General features: G+C 44.7%; 1 protein-coding gene across 1 annotated transcript in view; it reads right to left on the reverse strand.

Moving 5' to 3' along the window:
* Positions 1–484: 484 nt before the first annotated feature.
* SLC2A12 (solute carrier family 2 member 12) overlaps positions 485–16,881 on the reverse strand; it is a 40,547-nt gene continuing 24,150 nt past the window's right edge. Inside the window, 4 exon segments of the mRNA XM_077812152.1 lie at positions 485–541; positions 544–637; positions 3,808–3,940; positions 7,551–7,673. Of these exon segments, the coding sequence (XP_077668278.1) occupies positions 485–541; positions 544–637; positions 3,808–3,940; positions 7,551–7,673 (407 nt within the window).

Genomic DNA, 16,881 nt, shown 5'->3' on the forward strand with positions numbered 1-16,881 from the left:
TCACTTTCATGTTCCTGACTCTGGAATAACTAAAGTAGACAATGAAATCCAATCCAAGTTTCACACAAGACCTTGTGTATGTTGGGGCCAAGAGTGCTGAGAGAGTCATGCAGACTTCTAGCATGGCCAGATGTGAATACAGTAATAAAGCTGCTAACTGCTAACTGCACTGCACAGATTCTTCCTTTTATATATTCCAGTCTAATGTGACCTGTGTTGCAACACAAAGTGATCTGGGTCCCCACAAGTTGAAGAAGTTAGCAATGTGGCTATCCCTATGTTAAATATTGTAATTGTTTTATTTCAATACCCATTCACCTCCCATATTTCAGAGGTGGGTTAATTTGGAGGTGAGGAATGTTGGCTTTACTTATTTTAACCCTTTTAATAAACTTTAAACTACAAAAATCTTAAATGTTTTTCTTTCAGTGGCAATATAAAGCTACTAAAGAATGGAATACAGACTAAGTGTTGTGTAGTAGTGTCAATATTGTAGAAACTGTCTCGGTTGCCCTTGGACAAATATCCTTCTCCAGTCTAGTAGAACGGCTCATGATGATCTCTCTTGGGAAGTTCTGTTGGCACTAGTTTCTCTCTACGTTGGCCCATCCAACAAATGGAGCTCTTTGTATACTTCCTGAAAGAGAAGAAACATTTAGCATTCAATCAAATGGTCAAAGTTTGTTCTTCCCTTGTAAATATTTCTACCTCTTTGGCTAGTTCAGTGACACAGAAATAAGTTTTGATTACAGCTGGTCACATAATGCACAATCATTTGCTAGTAATACATTCAACAACTGCTGCAAGGATTTGTTGAGTAGATTTATTCAATAAACAGTTTTTACAGCTTATCACATAAAACATTATTTGCTGAGTTTCAGAGTAGCAGCCATGTTAGTCTGTATTCGCAAAAAGAAAAGAAGTACTTGTGGCACCTTAGAGACTAACCAATTTATTTGAGCTTAAGCTTTCGTGAGCTACAGCTCACTTCATCGGATGCATGCAGTGGAAAATACAGTGGGGAGATTTATATACATAGAGAACATGAAACAATGGGTGTTACCATACACACTGTAACAAGAGTGATCACTTAAGGTGAGCTATTACCAGCAGGAGACTGGGGGCAGGGGCTTGAACCTTTTGTAGTGATAATCAAGGTGGGCCTTTCCCAGCAGTTGACAAGAAGTTTGAGGAACAGTGTGGGTGGGAATAAACATGGGGAAATAGTTTTACTTTGTGTATTTTCCACTGAATGCATCCGATGAAGTGAGCTGTAGCTCACGAAAGCTTATGCTCAAATAAATTTGTTAGTCTCTAAGGTGCCACAAGTACTCCTTTTATTATTTGCTGAGTAATGTAGTCAAATGCATTGACTAGACTGTTGGGATATCACTCAGACAGCTTTAGTTTTGACACAGGTTTCCTACAGCTTAATTTCTGTCTGTGTAAGTATTTTAGCTACTTTACTATTTATTCAGAAACACAGACATCTTTGGAGCTTTGAAGAGAAAGACATGGTCCCATGAACTGTGGGAGCATGTTACCCTACTTCTCCACTAGGTGGCAGTTTTGGCTTACCTTTTTTTTTTCTTTTTAAATTAGAATTAGATGGAGAAAGGAAAATACTTTGTTATGCCATGTGTAACAGACACTTGGATGTTGCTAGCTTTGATCTTTGCAATGATTCTTTCTCTTTCTGCAGTTTGTTTAATGATAGAGGAGAATGGTGAGAGCAAAGGAGACTGAGTCCTTAAATCTTGTCCAATAAATATGTATTCCTCAGACTGGTAGTCAGCAACTACCTTATTGTATTCTCAAAGAATTCATTGATTTTTAAGGTCAGAGGGGGTCACTATGATCATCTAGTCTGGGAACAGAATTTCACCTATGAATTCCTACCGTGGAGGGAATTATTCTTTCCTCTATATAAGTGAACATTTTCAAGCCAAATCACTTTTGGTTGAACTACAAAGTATCTTTAGAAAGACATCCATAGAATCATAGAAGATTAGGGTTGAAAGAGAGCTCAGGAGGTCATCTAGTCCAACCCCCCGCTCAAAGCAGGACCACTCCCAACTAAATCATCCCAGCCAGGGCTTTGTCAAGCAGGGCCCTCAAAACCTCTAAGGATGGAGATTCCACCACCTCCCTAGGTAACCCATTCCAGTGCTTCACCACCATCCTAGTGAAATAGTGTTTCCTAATATCCCTCACTGCAACTTGAGATTGTTACTCCTTGTTCTTTCATCTGCCACCAATGAGAACAGCCAAGCTCGTCTTGATTTAAAGACTCCAAGTCATAAAGAATCTCTCTTGATAAGTTTCTCCAATAGCTAATTACCCTCACTGTCAAAAATGTCTTATTTCTTATAAGAATTTTTCTCATTTCAACATCCAGCCAATGGAACTTGTTATATCCTGTCCTTCAAATTAGTAGTACCTAGTGAAGGGGCATAGAGCAGCAACAGAGATGGGATAGCAATAGTCTACTCAAATTCAGATAATGGTTGGTTTGATTAGCCAAAAGAATCCTTTGGGACCAGGATTTCATCAAAAAAGACAATAGCAAAATTCCTATTGACTTCCATTGTGCCAGGATTTTACCCTATGACATCTGTAACATGACCCCATAAGAATTACAGTGGTCAACTATCTTTTTCTGTGATTTCCCTACCCCTTTTTCCATGATGTCGGACTCCTTTGAAGCTGATCTTCATTAAAGCAGCCAGCTGGTGTAGCTAAAGGCTTCTCACCATCAGCGGAGTGAGGCCCTGAAGCAGCCTTCCAACTGGAGTAATGGGACAAACAACTGAACTAGTTTTTAAAATGGAGCTTGATAACTTTGTGAACAGGCTTATATGATTGGATTCCCTATGAAGCCTCTGACCCAGGAGGTCCTTTACAGTCCTGTGCCCTATGTAGGGTTGCAACCCATCTCGAACATGTCAGGAAAGTCCTGAGTTTTACACCTCAGTCCTGTGTATCCCTGTTTCAGGGGACACACACAAAAATTAGCGCACTGTTAAAAGGCATCAGTTAATTTCTGATCAGTGAAGCTTCTACCTAAAGAATGTGGATACAGCATATAAATACTATAGAACTGTAACTTTGTGCCCCTATGAGATTTGGGGGTTCATTGTTAATATGGAATCACATAGGACCTTCTCTGCTTATGCATTATGGAAGGAAGCAGATGGAACTCCATCAAATAAAGGATGGTCAGAATGGGACAGGCAGAAGGCTACATGGGAATGAGGACACTTGCACATTTTCCATCTAACTCCACTATTGCTATGGTGGAGTTTGCACTACACAACTGAGTAGGGACATACACAAGACTTCCTGGTAGGTCTTTTTTGGTGAGATTTCCCCAACAGATCTGCAGACCTGAGCAATTTGGAAAGTTCTTTCAGATCAGAATTTGTGTGTGCTTAAAACTCATCTGAACCTCTGAAGCTTTGAGGTCCTCCCCATCATTAAAGGACAGATTCACGAGTGCACTCTTCCGCTTTTGTTCTGATACAAAGCAGCTGGAGTGTACTGGGAGAACCTGAACTCTAGTTTAGATACTCTTACTGTTTACTTATTCATCACAATGAAGTTGATAGTAGGAGACTGTAAATCCTCTTTTGGGGCCTCGTCCTTCACCATTGAGGGGTTTGCCATTGACTTTAGTGAATGAAGGAACCCTCAAGGAGTTTGATCTTGCAAGCAAACCCAAAGTAACTTTCTATTTATTAATCTGGCAGTAAAAGGCCACAAGTTAATTGGGAGTGTGGTGGGGATGCAAATACACTTGATACTTACTGTTTAGCTAGTTCCATGGATATTTGCTCTAAAGAGGATCCCTTTGTCTCTGGTATAAACACAATGATGAAAGCCAGTGATGCTAGACTCATTATTGAGTAAATGAAACACACCCATGGCAGACCAATTAGGTCTATAAAAGAAAAAATATGTTTTGTTAGTATTACAAAAGGGTTTTTTAAGGCAGTCCCATTGAAATCAGGGTTGACAGCATTGAGCCCTCATATCTGTAAGTAATTGTTATGTCACAAGGAAAACTTATATTTTTAATTGTGCCTGGTGCAGGGGTTCTGGAATAATGTGTATAGTGGGGGTGCTGAGAGCCATTGAACCCAACTATAACCCTTGCATATAATGGAAAGAAACCACTTCAAGTCAGGGGATGTGGCAGCATCCCCAGGACCCCTAGTTCTAGCCTTGTGCAAGCAAACTAAGAAACCACAAATAGAATTCAGCAATGCTTGACTACTGGCTTGACTTTTAACTACTATCCCCCGATAGCAGGTCTGGTAACCACTGGTGCTGGTCTGAAAGTTCAGAGGCTCTTTGAAATTCCTCCAACATGTATTTTTGATGTGAACATTTTATGAAGCAAAAAAAAACATATTTCACACAGTTGTAGTTGCCAGCTCTAACTAATCCTTTCATGCTGGCAGTTTCCAGTACTTCCACTGCTGACAGTCCACTCTGTGCCAGTAATGGATCTAGGAGTTAACTCCTGTTGGTTCCAGTGAATAACCAGGTTTTGAAAATACATTTGGAACAATGGAGAATACAAGAGATCAGAGTCACAATCTCCTAGCATCTGTCAATTTGTGTCATGAGCTGAAAGTTAAGGCTGATGCTCTGGGCTGTATTGTACGCTCAGATATGCAAGTACAACTCCTGTTTGATTCAATGGAACCTGACAGGTTTCAGAGTAACAGCCGTGTTAGTCTGTATTCGCAAAAAGAAAAGGAGTACTTGTGGCACCGTAGAGACTAACCAATTTATTTGAGCGTGAGCTTTCGTGAGCTACAGCTCACTTCATTGGATGCATACCGTGGAAACTGCAGCAGACTTTATATACACACAGAGATCATGAAACAATACCTCCTCCCACCCCACTGTCCTGCTGGTAATAGCTTATCTAAAGTGATCATCAAGTTGGGCCATTTCCAGCACAAATCCAGGTTTTCTCACCCTCCACCCCCCCACACACAAACTCACTCTCCTGCTGGTAATAGCCCATGGGCTATTACCAGCAGGAGAGTGAGTTTGTGTGTGGGGGGGTGAGTTTGTGTGTGGGGGGGTGGAGGGTGAGAAAACCTGGATTTGTGCTGGAAATGGCCCAACTTGATGATCACTTTAGATAAGCTATTACCAGCAGGACAGTGGGGTGGGAGGAGGTATTGTTTCATGATCTCTGTGTGTATATAAAGTCTGCTGCAGTTTCCAAGGTATGCATCCGATGAAGTGAGCTGTAGCTCACGAAAGCTCACGCTCAAATAAATTGGTTAGTCTCTAAGGTGCCACAAGTACTCCTTTTCTTAATGGAACCTGAATGCACCTTCAGTCTTTTGCCTGAAGACTAACAGCCAAATTTTGCCTGCCTGTGTAAATCCAGACTAACTCCACTTTTGCTAGTCAAATTCTTGTGGATTTACACTCATTTAACTGAACAGAATTTGGCCTGAAATTTTTCTTGAGTTTTAACCAAGGAAAAGCAGACTATTTTTCCTTACCCTGTTTTAAGTCTGGATCGTACCTCTTCTTGATAACCTAATCTCAGCACTCCATCTAACATTACTGAACTCTACCAGACCTGCAGCGAGTTCCAAGATAATCAGCTGAGAGCTGACTCTGCTTCTGCTGAACTCTAGTAGAGCTGGTTGAAACTCTGTTCTGCAGGAAATTCTGACATTTGGAAATTTGTTTTTGTTTGAAATGGTCTAAAACCAAAACATTTCTAAACTTCTGGTGAAATAAAGTTCTGGAAATAAACTGTTTGAGGTTGATCAAATCATTCTTATTTTGTTACATTATAATTTATAAACAGTCTTTTATTTTTCAAAACAAAAAAACATAGCATTTCATTCTGATAAGGTTGAAACAATGTTTCAGCCTTATCAAAACACTTTTTTCCATTTTTTCTCTAAACAGAACTTCATCAAAATTGAAAGTTGGCAGGAATGTGTAAATTTTGGTTAAATGGAAAAACATTTCACTGGAAAATTTTCAACCAGCACTACCCTAGAGTAAAACTTCCATTAACTTCAAAGGAAACAGGACTGAGTCCTAACTGTTATTTGTATAGCTTATTAGTGAAGAGGTCTTTGATAGCCCAAGTAAGAGACCTGTGGCCAGATTCAGAGGTAGTACAAATTAGTCTCTTAATCTGAATCCATTATGCTTCCTCAGGCATATTTACCCCCTACTTACTGGCGTGTGAGCGGAAGGCAGTCAGGACTGCAGATGAAGTCTAAACTGATCTAGTGTACTCTCTGTGGGGTCTGGAACACCCACCAGCAAATCACCTCTGAATTTGGCCCTTGCATTTTATTTCTAACATTTCAGAGATTGTTATGTTGTCCATATGGGAAAGATTCATTATGCCTGTGATGCAGAGGTGCATTGGCAGTTCACTACTGCATCAGCAACTCTTGTCAGGCCTGAAAAACTCACTACACCTCACACATTGCTGTCATAGTGTTTATCTGTAAAGAATGTTGTGTGAGATATCAAATGAAAGCTGGTGATACACTGGTCATTAATATCATTGTGAAACATTAACACTGTGTATTAACTGTGTATAGGAGGAATTATGGATACTTACTGATATTAAGCTTTAAAATCTGTAACCAAAGGGTGAAACAGGTTTTCTTCCAGACAAGAGGGAGAACAGTTATCTCCCTCTTTCTGATATAAATTGAGCATTGTGATGCCAGAAACATTGGACAGTTCATTTTGTTGTTGGAGGTAAACAGAAGGAGCAAATTAACATGAGGATGAGAAATCAGCATAGGAAGACACTGGAGTCTGATCCCCAGGGGTTCATCCTGACTAGTGAAAAGGACCAACTTTGGGGAATATAAGGAGAAGCAAAAATAAGCTTTGGTTATCCATCACTGAGGGGACAAAGAGGTCAGTGCTCTTTGTAACCATGAATGGTGGATCCATGAATGGTGGGTTGGTGTCACTAAGAAATGGCTGTAGTTGAGAAGTCTGCCTTAGACAAGGATTGAAGTCCATTAAGTTTGTCACTAGAAAGTGTGATAATACTTTTGTTTTATTTGTAACCATTGTCTGTGTATTATCTCTGCTTAGTATCACCTAAATTTCTGTTGTTGGTTAATAAACTTCTCTGTTTCATCGTAAGTACATCTCAGTGCAGTTGTGATAAGTAGAGTGTGAATTCCTGGTTAAATCAAGCCTTTTTAGAGCCAGCGCACTTGGTAATTTCTGTGAGCGTCCAGTGACGGGTTAGATGCTGAAGGGAGATGCTTCTGGAGTGTTCAGGAACTGAAGAGCACCAAGGGTTAACCTGCAAAGCAAAGTTAGGACTGGCAGAGTCCTGAGGGATCTGTGGGGCTGGCTAACCAACTGGAGTGGCAGGAAATTGTCACTCAGTTTAACATCAACAGTTCCCTTTTATGATGAGAGACAGGGCTAACAGGATGACATACAGTGCTAGACACCCTGAGAATGCATCACAATGCCCGGTAATGGGCATATACACTCAAGAAGAAACAAAGAATTCTTACCAGTTACAGTCAAAAATGTCAAGGAGATGAGGAGATTTATACCCCAGTTCAGGCTAGAGGTTAAAGCCATGGCCCGTCCTCTGATCCCACCAGGGAAAATTTCACTCAGCACTAGCCAGGTCACTGAAAGGAAGGGGAAAAAAGACATTATTCTTGAAAGGACGCCTGGGAGCCTAAAATTAGGGACATAAATCCACAATTAGGCACCTGAATGAGAGACCTGATTTTGTTTTGTGGTGCTGAACACCAGCAGCTCCCACTGGACCAAGGCCTGAACTCCAAGCTGTGTGTGGTACCTTAGTCATGTGACTCACATTCAGTCAATAAAATGCCTGTCAACTGCTGTACTATAGGGTTTTCAGGGGCAACCCAACACTAGAACAATGTTTTCCTGCTTCAAGCGTGTGCATAACACTACATGTCTGAAAAGTGTGAGGCAAGGTTTGACAGTGCTATCCCTACACAGCTGAATGTGAAAGAGGGAACTGACTAAACCTCTCTCTCAGAATACAGGTTAACGTATGTGGAGGCAGCGAGACAGAGTACCCGTTGGTTTGTGAGCAGCACTGCATGTTATGTTGAATTATGAATACCTGCCAAAAATACAGCAAGTTTGCTATCTCCAGCCATATGCTATATATGTAAGTTTTCTTTCCTCTTGAGGTAAAGGTAGATATGATATATATCTAGATATGATATATTTCTATTCTTGTTTTATGAGTGTCTTGCCTTTGTCTTATATATAATATTATATCACTCTAATATCCATGTACACATAAAGCCAAATTCTGACTTCATTTACACACAGTGATTTTAATTGGATTGCACAGGTGGAACTGAAGACAGAGTCCTGATCTTTGGCTGTGCTGTGGCTGCTTTATGCTTCATACCACTAGTGCAAAGTGATCCAAAAACTGGTTTAGCCAGACACAAGAGGAGAACCCCAGTGAACCCTAAGCCCACCTGTCCCAAGTAAGACTACTAGGCCTTTCCTGTGCCTTGACAAATCATTGTTGTCATAGCAGATCCTTTAGGTCATTGGCAGCAGAGCATAACTTAGATCAGCTGGAGGATGGTGATAGCTTATGCAGGAGGAGTGGACAACACCAGGAGAGCACACAGGTGGGACACAGGCATCTAAAGGTTTTTGGTCACAGCCATGACTCTGGACCAGAACTGGGCCCTTAATGATTTTCTTTCTGTAGAACACTAAATGCTTGTTTCCTTTTCACTTACACTAAAATCACTGAAAATTACAATTTTAACATAGAACATTGGCAGTGCTTCCCATTGGGCCGTACGCCACACCAAGTATGACTAAAGGGTTCCTGTTTGGCAGGGGCAGAACTCATTACACCACGGCAGTGACAAAGGTGGGGAAAAGAGAGGCATTTTTGGGAGGAAAATGTGGATAACCTGCACTTTGCTGGCTCCAAGTGGTTGGATTTAGTATCCAGGAGAAGTAGAGAAATATAAGTCTTTGTAGTTTAAGGAATAACTCCACTGCCACTCGTGACGTTTTGGTCAGAGCAAGCAGCGTGCTGATCAACAGTTCGGGATCCATTCCTGCAGCTGAAGAGGCAGGGCGCGCAGGACACAAACCGTTGAAAGATGGTGCCAAATGCGGACAGAAGCAGAGGGATTGCTGGGATGTGAAGCAATGCATCATGGGGCATTGGGACAGGACACAGGATGCCCCGCAACCCCCCTCTGCTTTCCCACAAGTCTTAGCGGCAGAAGAGAAACAGGTGCTCTGTGGGACAGCTGCCCAGAGTGCACCGCTCCAAATACCGCTGCAAGTGTGAACACGCTATTGCACAGGCAGCTGTCCGTGTGAACACACAACAGCGGTTTCCCTTCAGTGCTCTCTGAGCAGCACTGTAACTGCTGGCGCTGTAACTCTGCCAGTGTAGACGTGCCCTAATATGTTCTGTCCATCTTTTCCCCTAATCTGAATAGTAAATAATGAACGATTCTTGGCTTGTGACACCTCTCTGGAATCGCTATCACCGTTTGTCCTTTTGCCAAGAAGCAGCAGCTGCAGGAGGCACAAAGGGGCTGTATTTTCCTCTTGGGATACCAGTAACTAGGTGTCAGCTTCTGTTTGTCGTCATAATTAATACCGAGAGCCGTGACGCTAGTCCCCATGCAAAGCTCTGAAAATCTAACCTGCCTATCTCTAAAGCCACTTCTGCAGAGTAACTGACTGCTTCACCTGCACTCGCTTCAGCAGATATGTTCAGCACTATAACAATAAGCCCAAACCTCAACTCTGCGTCAGAAAATAATGCCCCTCTCCCACCACGTACAGCATTCCAGCATTGTTTCAAGTGTGCATTATAGTAATAATCGCACAGCATACATCTGGACAGTCCTTGGGTGGTGTGCATTCTGCAGAGAGCACAAAGCTGTGGTTTTTCAACTTGAGTGTGAGCCGAGGAGTAACAGTAAGAATAGGGGGTGCATCGACATTGAAGCTGAAGGTGTAATTTCCAGGTAGGGGAGAGACACATCTGCTAGCTTTGATTGAGCTAACATGCTAAAAATAGCAGTGTAGCTGTGTGGTGCAGGTGAGGAGAGGGGCTAGCTGCCCTGAGTACAGTCCCAGCCAGGATCCTAGGCACTTACTTGGGTGACTAGTCCATCCCATCACCTGTGCTGCCATGGCTCTGCTGCTATTTTTTGCGCACTAGTGCGATCAAAGGTAGCACATGTACGTTTACCTGTGGTGGGAATTGTGCCTTCAGCTTGACTGTTGATGCAGCCTAAGCGTGACCCTCTGAGCTGAGGGCTAAGCCCTGTGCCTATTGAAGTCAAAGGGAAAGTCTCTCATGGATTTCAGATGAGCTTTGGGTGAGGCCTAAGTGAAAATATGCCTCAGCCCCTGTGTGTTCTCTCACTTACACTCAAGCGTGGAGTGCAAAACAAAACAAAACAAAACCAAACCACACCAAACAAAACCACACACCAGGGGCAGGGTGTGGTAAAAATGAGTATATCTGAAGAATTACATGGCTTTAAGTGTGATCCTCAATCCGCAAATGAGGCACATGACTAAGTCCCCTCTGACCTCACTCCTGCTAGTACGCAGAGTGGCTGCACAGCCGTGCTTTCAACGTGAAATTGGACTTGTGCATTCAGCTCATGTCTTCCCTTCCTGCACCTGTGTTGTGCAGAATCAAGTCCTTGATGGACAGAATTAAAAAGAAGAGTACTTGAAAGAATTCAGGGTTTTAGCAGCATAAATTGTGAGAAGAGATTAGGCGGATTTACAGTTTAGAAATGAAAGAGTAGAGGTATGCAAGACTGAAAGGAATGGAATGGTCTGTTAGCAACAAGAGGTCCAAACTGAAGATAAGAAGGGGATTATCCCATAAGCAATGTCAGCAGAATATCTGTAGGCAAAGGGTGCTTAGAGATGCAACAAACTTTCAAAGTCAAGGAGAGAAATAAGCGAGCAAATAAAACAGCAGGCACGACACTGAAACTGTGCAGAGAAGCAATGAATCAGAGGGTGCAGCTAATGAATGAAGTTTGCTCTGAGGGCAAACTCTCCTCAGGTCTTTCTCCAGCTGGACTCCTGGCTCTAAGCATTTCCAAAGAGTTAGATGATAAAGTACTTTGCAGCGAAGGACATCTCCACATTTTGCTAAACTACCTGGGGCCAGATGCTTCTCTGCTTACTCTCAAAAAATAGTATGCTATTTCACAGGAATTTCCATCGATTTCAATGGGACTTCTTGCAGAGAAAGATACAGGCCTTTGGAGTACATATAATGGGGTCTAGATTGAACATGTAGCTCTGTGACTCTGAGGGCCTGTCTACATGAGGAGATATACTGGTATTATACCTCTACAGTTATGCCACTTTAGCTCCCTGTGCAGACACTCTTAGCCCTGGTCTACACTAGGACTTTAGGTCGAATTTAGCAGCGTTAAATCGATGTAAACCTGCACCCGTCCACATGATGAAGCCCTTTATTTCAACTTAAAGGGCTCTTAAAATCGATTTCCTTACTCCACCCCTGACAAGTGGATTAGCGCTTAAATCGGCCTTGCCGGGTTGAATTTGGGGTACTGTGGACACAATTCGATGGTATTGGCCTCCGGGAGCTATCCCAGAGTGCTCCATTGTGACCGCTCTGGACAGCACTCTCAACTCAGATGCACTGGCCAGGTAGACAGGAAAAGAACCGCGAACTTTTGAATCTCATTTCCTGTTTGGCCAGTGTGGCAAGCTGCAGGTGACCATGCAGAGCTCATCAGCAGAGGTGACCATGGTGGAGTCCCAGAAACGCAAAAGAGCTCCAGCATGGACTGAACGGGAGGTACAGGATCTGATCGCTGTATGGGGAGAGGAATCCGTGCTATCAGAACTCTGTTCCAGTTTTCGAAATGCCAAAACATTTGTCAAAATCTCCCAGGGCATGAAGGACAGAGGCCATAACAGGGACCCAAAGCAGTGCCACGTGAAACTTAAGGAGCTGAGGCAAGCCTACCAGAAAACCAGAGAGGCGAACGGCCGCTCCGGGTCAGAGCCCCAAACATGCCGCTTCTATGATGAGCTGCATGCCATTTTAGGGGGTTCAGCCACCACTACCCCAGCCGTGTTGTTTGACTCCTTCAATGGAGCTGGAGGTAACAAAGACGCAGGTTTTGGGGACGAAGAAGATGATGATGATAATGATGAGGTTGTAGATAGCTCACAGCAAGCAAGCGGAGAAACCGGTTTTCCCGACAGCCAGGAACTGTTTCTCACCCTGGACCTGGAGCCAGTACCCCCCGAACGCACCCAACGCTGCTTCCTGGACCCGGCAGGCGGAGAAGGGACCTCCGGTGAGTGTACCTTTTAAAATACTATACATGGTTTAAAAGCAAACATGTGAAAGGATTACTTTGCCCTGGCATTCGCGGCTCTCCTGGATGTACTCCCAAAGCCTTTGCAAAAGGTTTCTGGGGAGGGCAGCCTTATTGCATCCTCCATGGTAGGACACTTTACCACTCCAGGCCAGTAACACGTACTCGGGAATCATTGTACAACAAAGCATTGCAGTGTATGTTTGCTGGTGTTCAAACAACATCCGTTCTTTATCTCTCTGTGTTATCCTCAGGAGAGTGAGATATAATTCATGGTCACCTGGTTGAAATAGGGTGCTTTTCTTCAGGGGACACTCAGAGGAGCCCGTTCCTGCTGGGCTGTTTACCTGTGGCTGAACAGAAATGTTCCCGTTGTTAGCCACGGGGAGGAGGGAGGGTTGAGGGGGTAGCCACGCGGTGGGGGGAGGCAAAATGCGACCTTATAACGAAAGCACATGTGCTATGTATGTAATGTTAACAGCAAGGTTTACCCTGAAAGAGTGTAGCCACTGTTTTATAAAATGTGTCTTTTTAAATACCGCTGTCCCTTTTTTTTCTCCACCAGCTGCATGTGTTTCAATGATCACAGGATCTTCTCCTTCCCAGAGGCTAGCGAAGATTAGAAATAAAAAAAAATGCACTCGTGATGAAATGTTCTCTGAGCTCATGCTGTCCTCCCACACTGACAGAGCACAGACGAATGCGTGGAGGCAAATAATGTCAGAGTGCAGGAAAGCACAAAATGACCGGGAGGAGAGGTGGCGGGCTGAAGAGAGTAAGTGGCGGGCTGAAGAGAGTAAGTGGTGGGCTGAAGACAGGGCTGAAGCTCAAATGCGGCGGCAGTGTGATGAGAGGAGGCAGGATTCAATGCTGAGGCTGCTGGAGGATCAAACCAGTATGCTCCAGTGTATGGTTGAGCTGCAGCAAAGGCAGCTGGAGCACAGACTGCCACTACAGCCCCTGTGTAACCAACCGCCCTCCTCCCCAAGTTCCATAGTCTCCACACCCAGACGCCCAAGAACGTGGTGGGGGGGCCACTGGCCAACCAGCCACTCCGCCACAGAGGATTGCCCAAAAAAAAGAAGACTGGCATTCAATAAATTTTAAAGTTGTAAACTTTTAAAGTGCTGTGTGGCATTTTCCTTCCCTCCTCCACCACCCCTCCTGGGCTACCTTGGTAGTCATCCCCCTATTTGTGTGATGAATGAATAAAGAATGCATGAATGTGAAGCAACAATGACTTTATTGCCTCTGCAAGCAATGATTAAAGGGAGGAGGGGAGGGTGGTTAGCTTGCAGAGAAGTAGAGTGAACCAAGGGGCGGGGGGTTTCATCAAGGAGAAACAAAGAGAACTTTCACACCGTAGCCTGGCCAGTCATGAAACTGGTTTTCAAAGCTTCTCTGATGCGTACCGCGCCCTCCTGTGCTCTTCTAACCACTCTGGTGTCTGGCTGCGCGTAACCAGCAGCCAGGCGATTTGCCTCAACCTCCCACCCTGCCATAAACGTCTCCCCCTTGCTCTCACAGATATTGTGGAGCACACAGCAAGCAGTAATAACAGTGAGAATATTGGTTTTGCTGAGGTCTAAGCGAGTCAGTAAACTGCGCCAGCGCGCCTTTAAACGTCCAAATGCACATTCTACCACCATTCTGCACTTGCTCAGCCAATAGTTGAACAGCTCCTGACTACTGTCCAGGCTGCCTGTGTATGGCTTCATGAGCCATGGCATTAAGGGGTAGGCTGGGTCCCCAAGGATACATATAGGCATTTCAACGTCCCCAACAGTTATTCTCTGGTCTGGGAATAAAGTCCCTTCCTGCAGCTTTTGAAACAGACCAGAGTTCCTGAAGATGCGAGCGTCATGTACCTTTCCCGGCCATCCCACATTGATGTTGGTGAAACGTCCCTTGTGATCCACCAGAGCTTGCAGGACTATTGAAAACTACCCCTTGCGGTTTACGTACTCGGCGGTTTGGTGCTCCGGTGCCAAGATAGGGATATGGGTTCCGTCTATGGCCCCACCACAGTTAGGGAATCCCATTGCAGCAAAGCCATCCACTATGACCTGCACATTTCCCAGGGTCACTACCCTTGATATCAGCAGATCTTTGATTGCGTGGGCTACTTGCATCACAGCAGCTCCAACAGTAGATTTGCCCACTCCAAATTGATTCCCAACTGACCGGTAGCTGTCTGGCGTTGCAAGCTTCCACAGGGCTATTGCCACTTGCTTCTCAACTGTGAGGGCTGCTCTCATCTTGGTATTCATGCGCTTCAGGGCAGGGGAAGGCAAGTCACAAAGTTCCATGAAAGTGCCCCTACGCATGCGAAAGTTTCGCAGCCACTGGGAATCGTCCCAGACCCGCAACACTATGCGGTCCCACCAGTCTGTGCTTGTTTCCCGAGCCCAGAATCGGCGTTCCACAGCATGAACCTACCCCATTAGCACCATGATGCATGCATTGGCAGGGCCCATGCTTTCAGAGAAATCTGTGTCCATGTCCTGATCACTCACGTGGCCGCGCTGATGTCGCCTCCTCGCCCAGTATTGCTTTGCCAGGTTCTGGTACTGCATATACTGCTGGATAATGCGTGTGGTGTTTAATGTGCTCCTAATTGCCAAAGTGAGCTGAGCGGCCTCCATGCTTGCCTTGGTATGGCGTCCGCACAGAAAAAAGGCGCAGAACGATTGTCTGCCGTTGCTCTGATGGAGGGAGGGGCGACTGACGACATGGCTTACAGGGTTGGCTTCAGGGAGCTAAAATCAACAAAGGGGGTGGCTTTACATCAAGGAGTATTTCAGGCAGGACTTCACGGAGGGTTCCAATAAGAAATGGTGCATCTAAGTTATTGTTCTTATTGGAACAATGAGGTTAGTCTGGCCTCTGATTGATACATGGCTAGATTTACCTTGCTGCACCTTCTCTGTGAGTGACTGCAGTGTGACCTAGAGGAATGAGTCCCCTAGATGGGGGAGAGGGGGAAGCAAATGAGTACAAAACAAATCTGGTCTGTTTCTTGTTTTGATCCACTCCATCTATCTTTTACATCTTTGGCTGGCAGCAGATGGTGCAGAAGGACTGCATGCCATCCACATCTCATGGCTGCCCGGCAGAAAATGATGCAATAGGACTGCTAGCAATCCGTATCGCCTGCCTGCTCACCATAAGACAGTTCAATAGGACTGACTGCAGGACTAAAGAGAATGACCTGGTCGAGTCACTCCAAATTTAGTCCCTGCGCCCATGTCTGCCCAGGCGCTCCTGGCCGACATGGCCAGGAGCACCTCGGACATGACAAGGACGGCTACCAGTCACACTGTACCATCTGCTGCCAGAAGGCAATGGGTTGCTGCTACTGTGTAGCAATGCAGTACCACGTCTGCCAGCACCCAGGAGACATAGGGTGACAGTTACCTGAGCGGGCTCCATGCTTGCCGTGGTATGGCGTCTGCACAGGTAACTCAGGAAAAAAGGCGCAAAACGATTGTCTGCCCTTGCTTTCACGGAGGGAGGGAGGAAACGGGGGCCTGACGATATGTACCCAGAACCACCCGCGACAATGTTTTAGCCCCATCAGGCATTGGGATCTCAACCCAGAATTCCAATGGGCAGCGGAGACTGCGGGAACTGTGGGATAGCCACCCACAGTGCAACACTCCGGAAGTCGACTCTAGCCTCGGTACTGTGGAAGCACTCCGCCGAGTTAATGCACTTAATGCACTTAAGAGCATTTTCTGTGGGGACACACACACTCGAATATATAAAACCGATTTCTAAAAAAACGACTTCTATAAATTCGACCTGATTTCGTAGTGTAGACATACCCTTATTCTGGAATAAGAGACTTTTCTGGTTTAGTTTATGCTGCTTTCAAAGGGTGAGTCACAATTCCTTCCCTGGCTTGCCTTTATTTCCCCCTTGGAACAAATCAGATATTGCCCCATACTGGTAGCACTTTACTTCTACCCATTCCCTCTCCTTCTCCAGTTGCTCCTCCACCATCTAAATGGATGTCGAGAGTGGGGGAGTGGGAGGGGAAAGGAGAAGCATCTGCCCAAGAAGCCTGCTGTCTCCCCACTTCTACAGACCAGTGGTGCTGGTAGCCCATGCAGAGGAACAAAGTGGAACATTTCCCCCCTTATTCTCTTGCATGGATGGGAAACGTGACAATCCTGCCATAATTGATTATTTTGTCTAGAACCTTTTTCTTTTTTTTCTTAATTTTTTTTTTCCGTGTTGGGATCCAGGAAGTGCTGGTAAAGGACTTCCCCCCAGCCTAAGGGGAGGATCCACAGGTCCAGGATTCCACGTGATTATGGGGGACAACTAAAGATATAACAGGAATGGGAGTGAGGTCACACAGCTAAACAAACCTTTTTCTTCTGAGGCAGATAAAACATACTGTGGAAAATCACTCTTGTAAATTGTGTGGTGAGCTTACCGCCATGTGACCCTCATTTACATCACTCGG

This window comes from Eretmochelys imbricata, chromosome 3 (assembly GCF_965152235.1).
Source record: "Eretmochelys imbricata isolate rEreImb1 chromosome 3, rEreImb1.hap1, whole genome shotgun sequence".
Taxonomy (NCBI): Eukaryota; Metazoa; Chordata; order Testudines; family Cheloniidae; genus Eretmochelys; species Eretmochelys imbricata.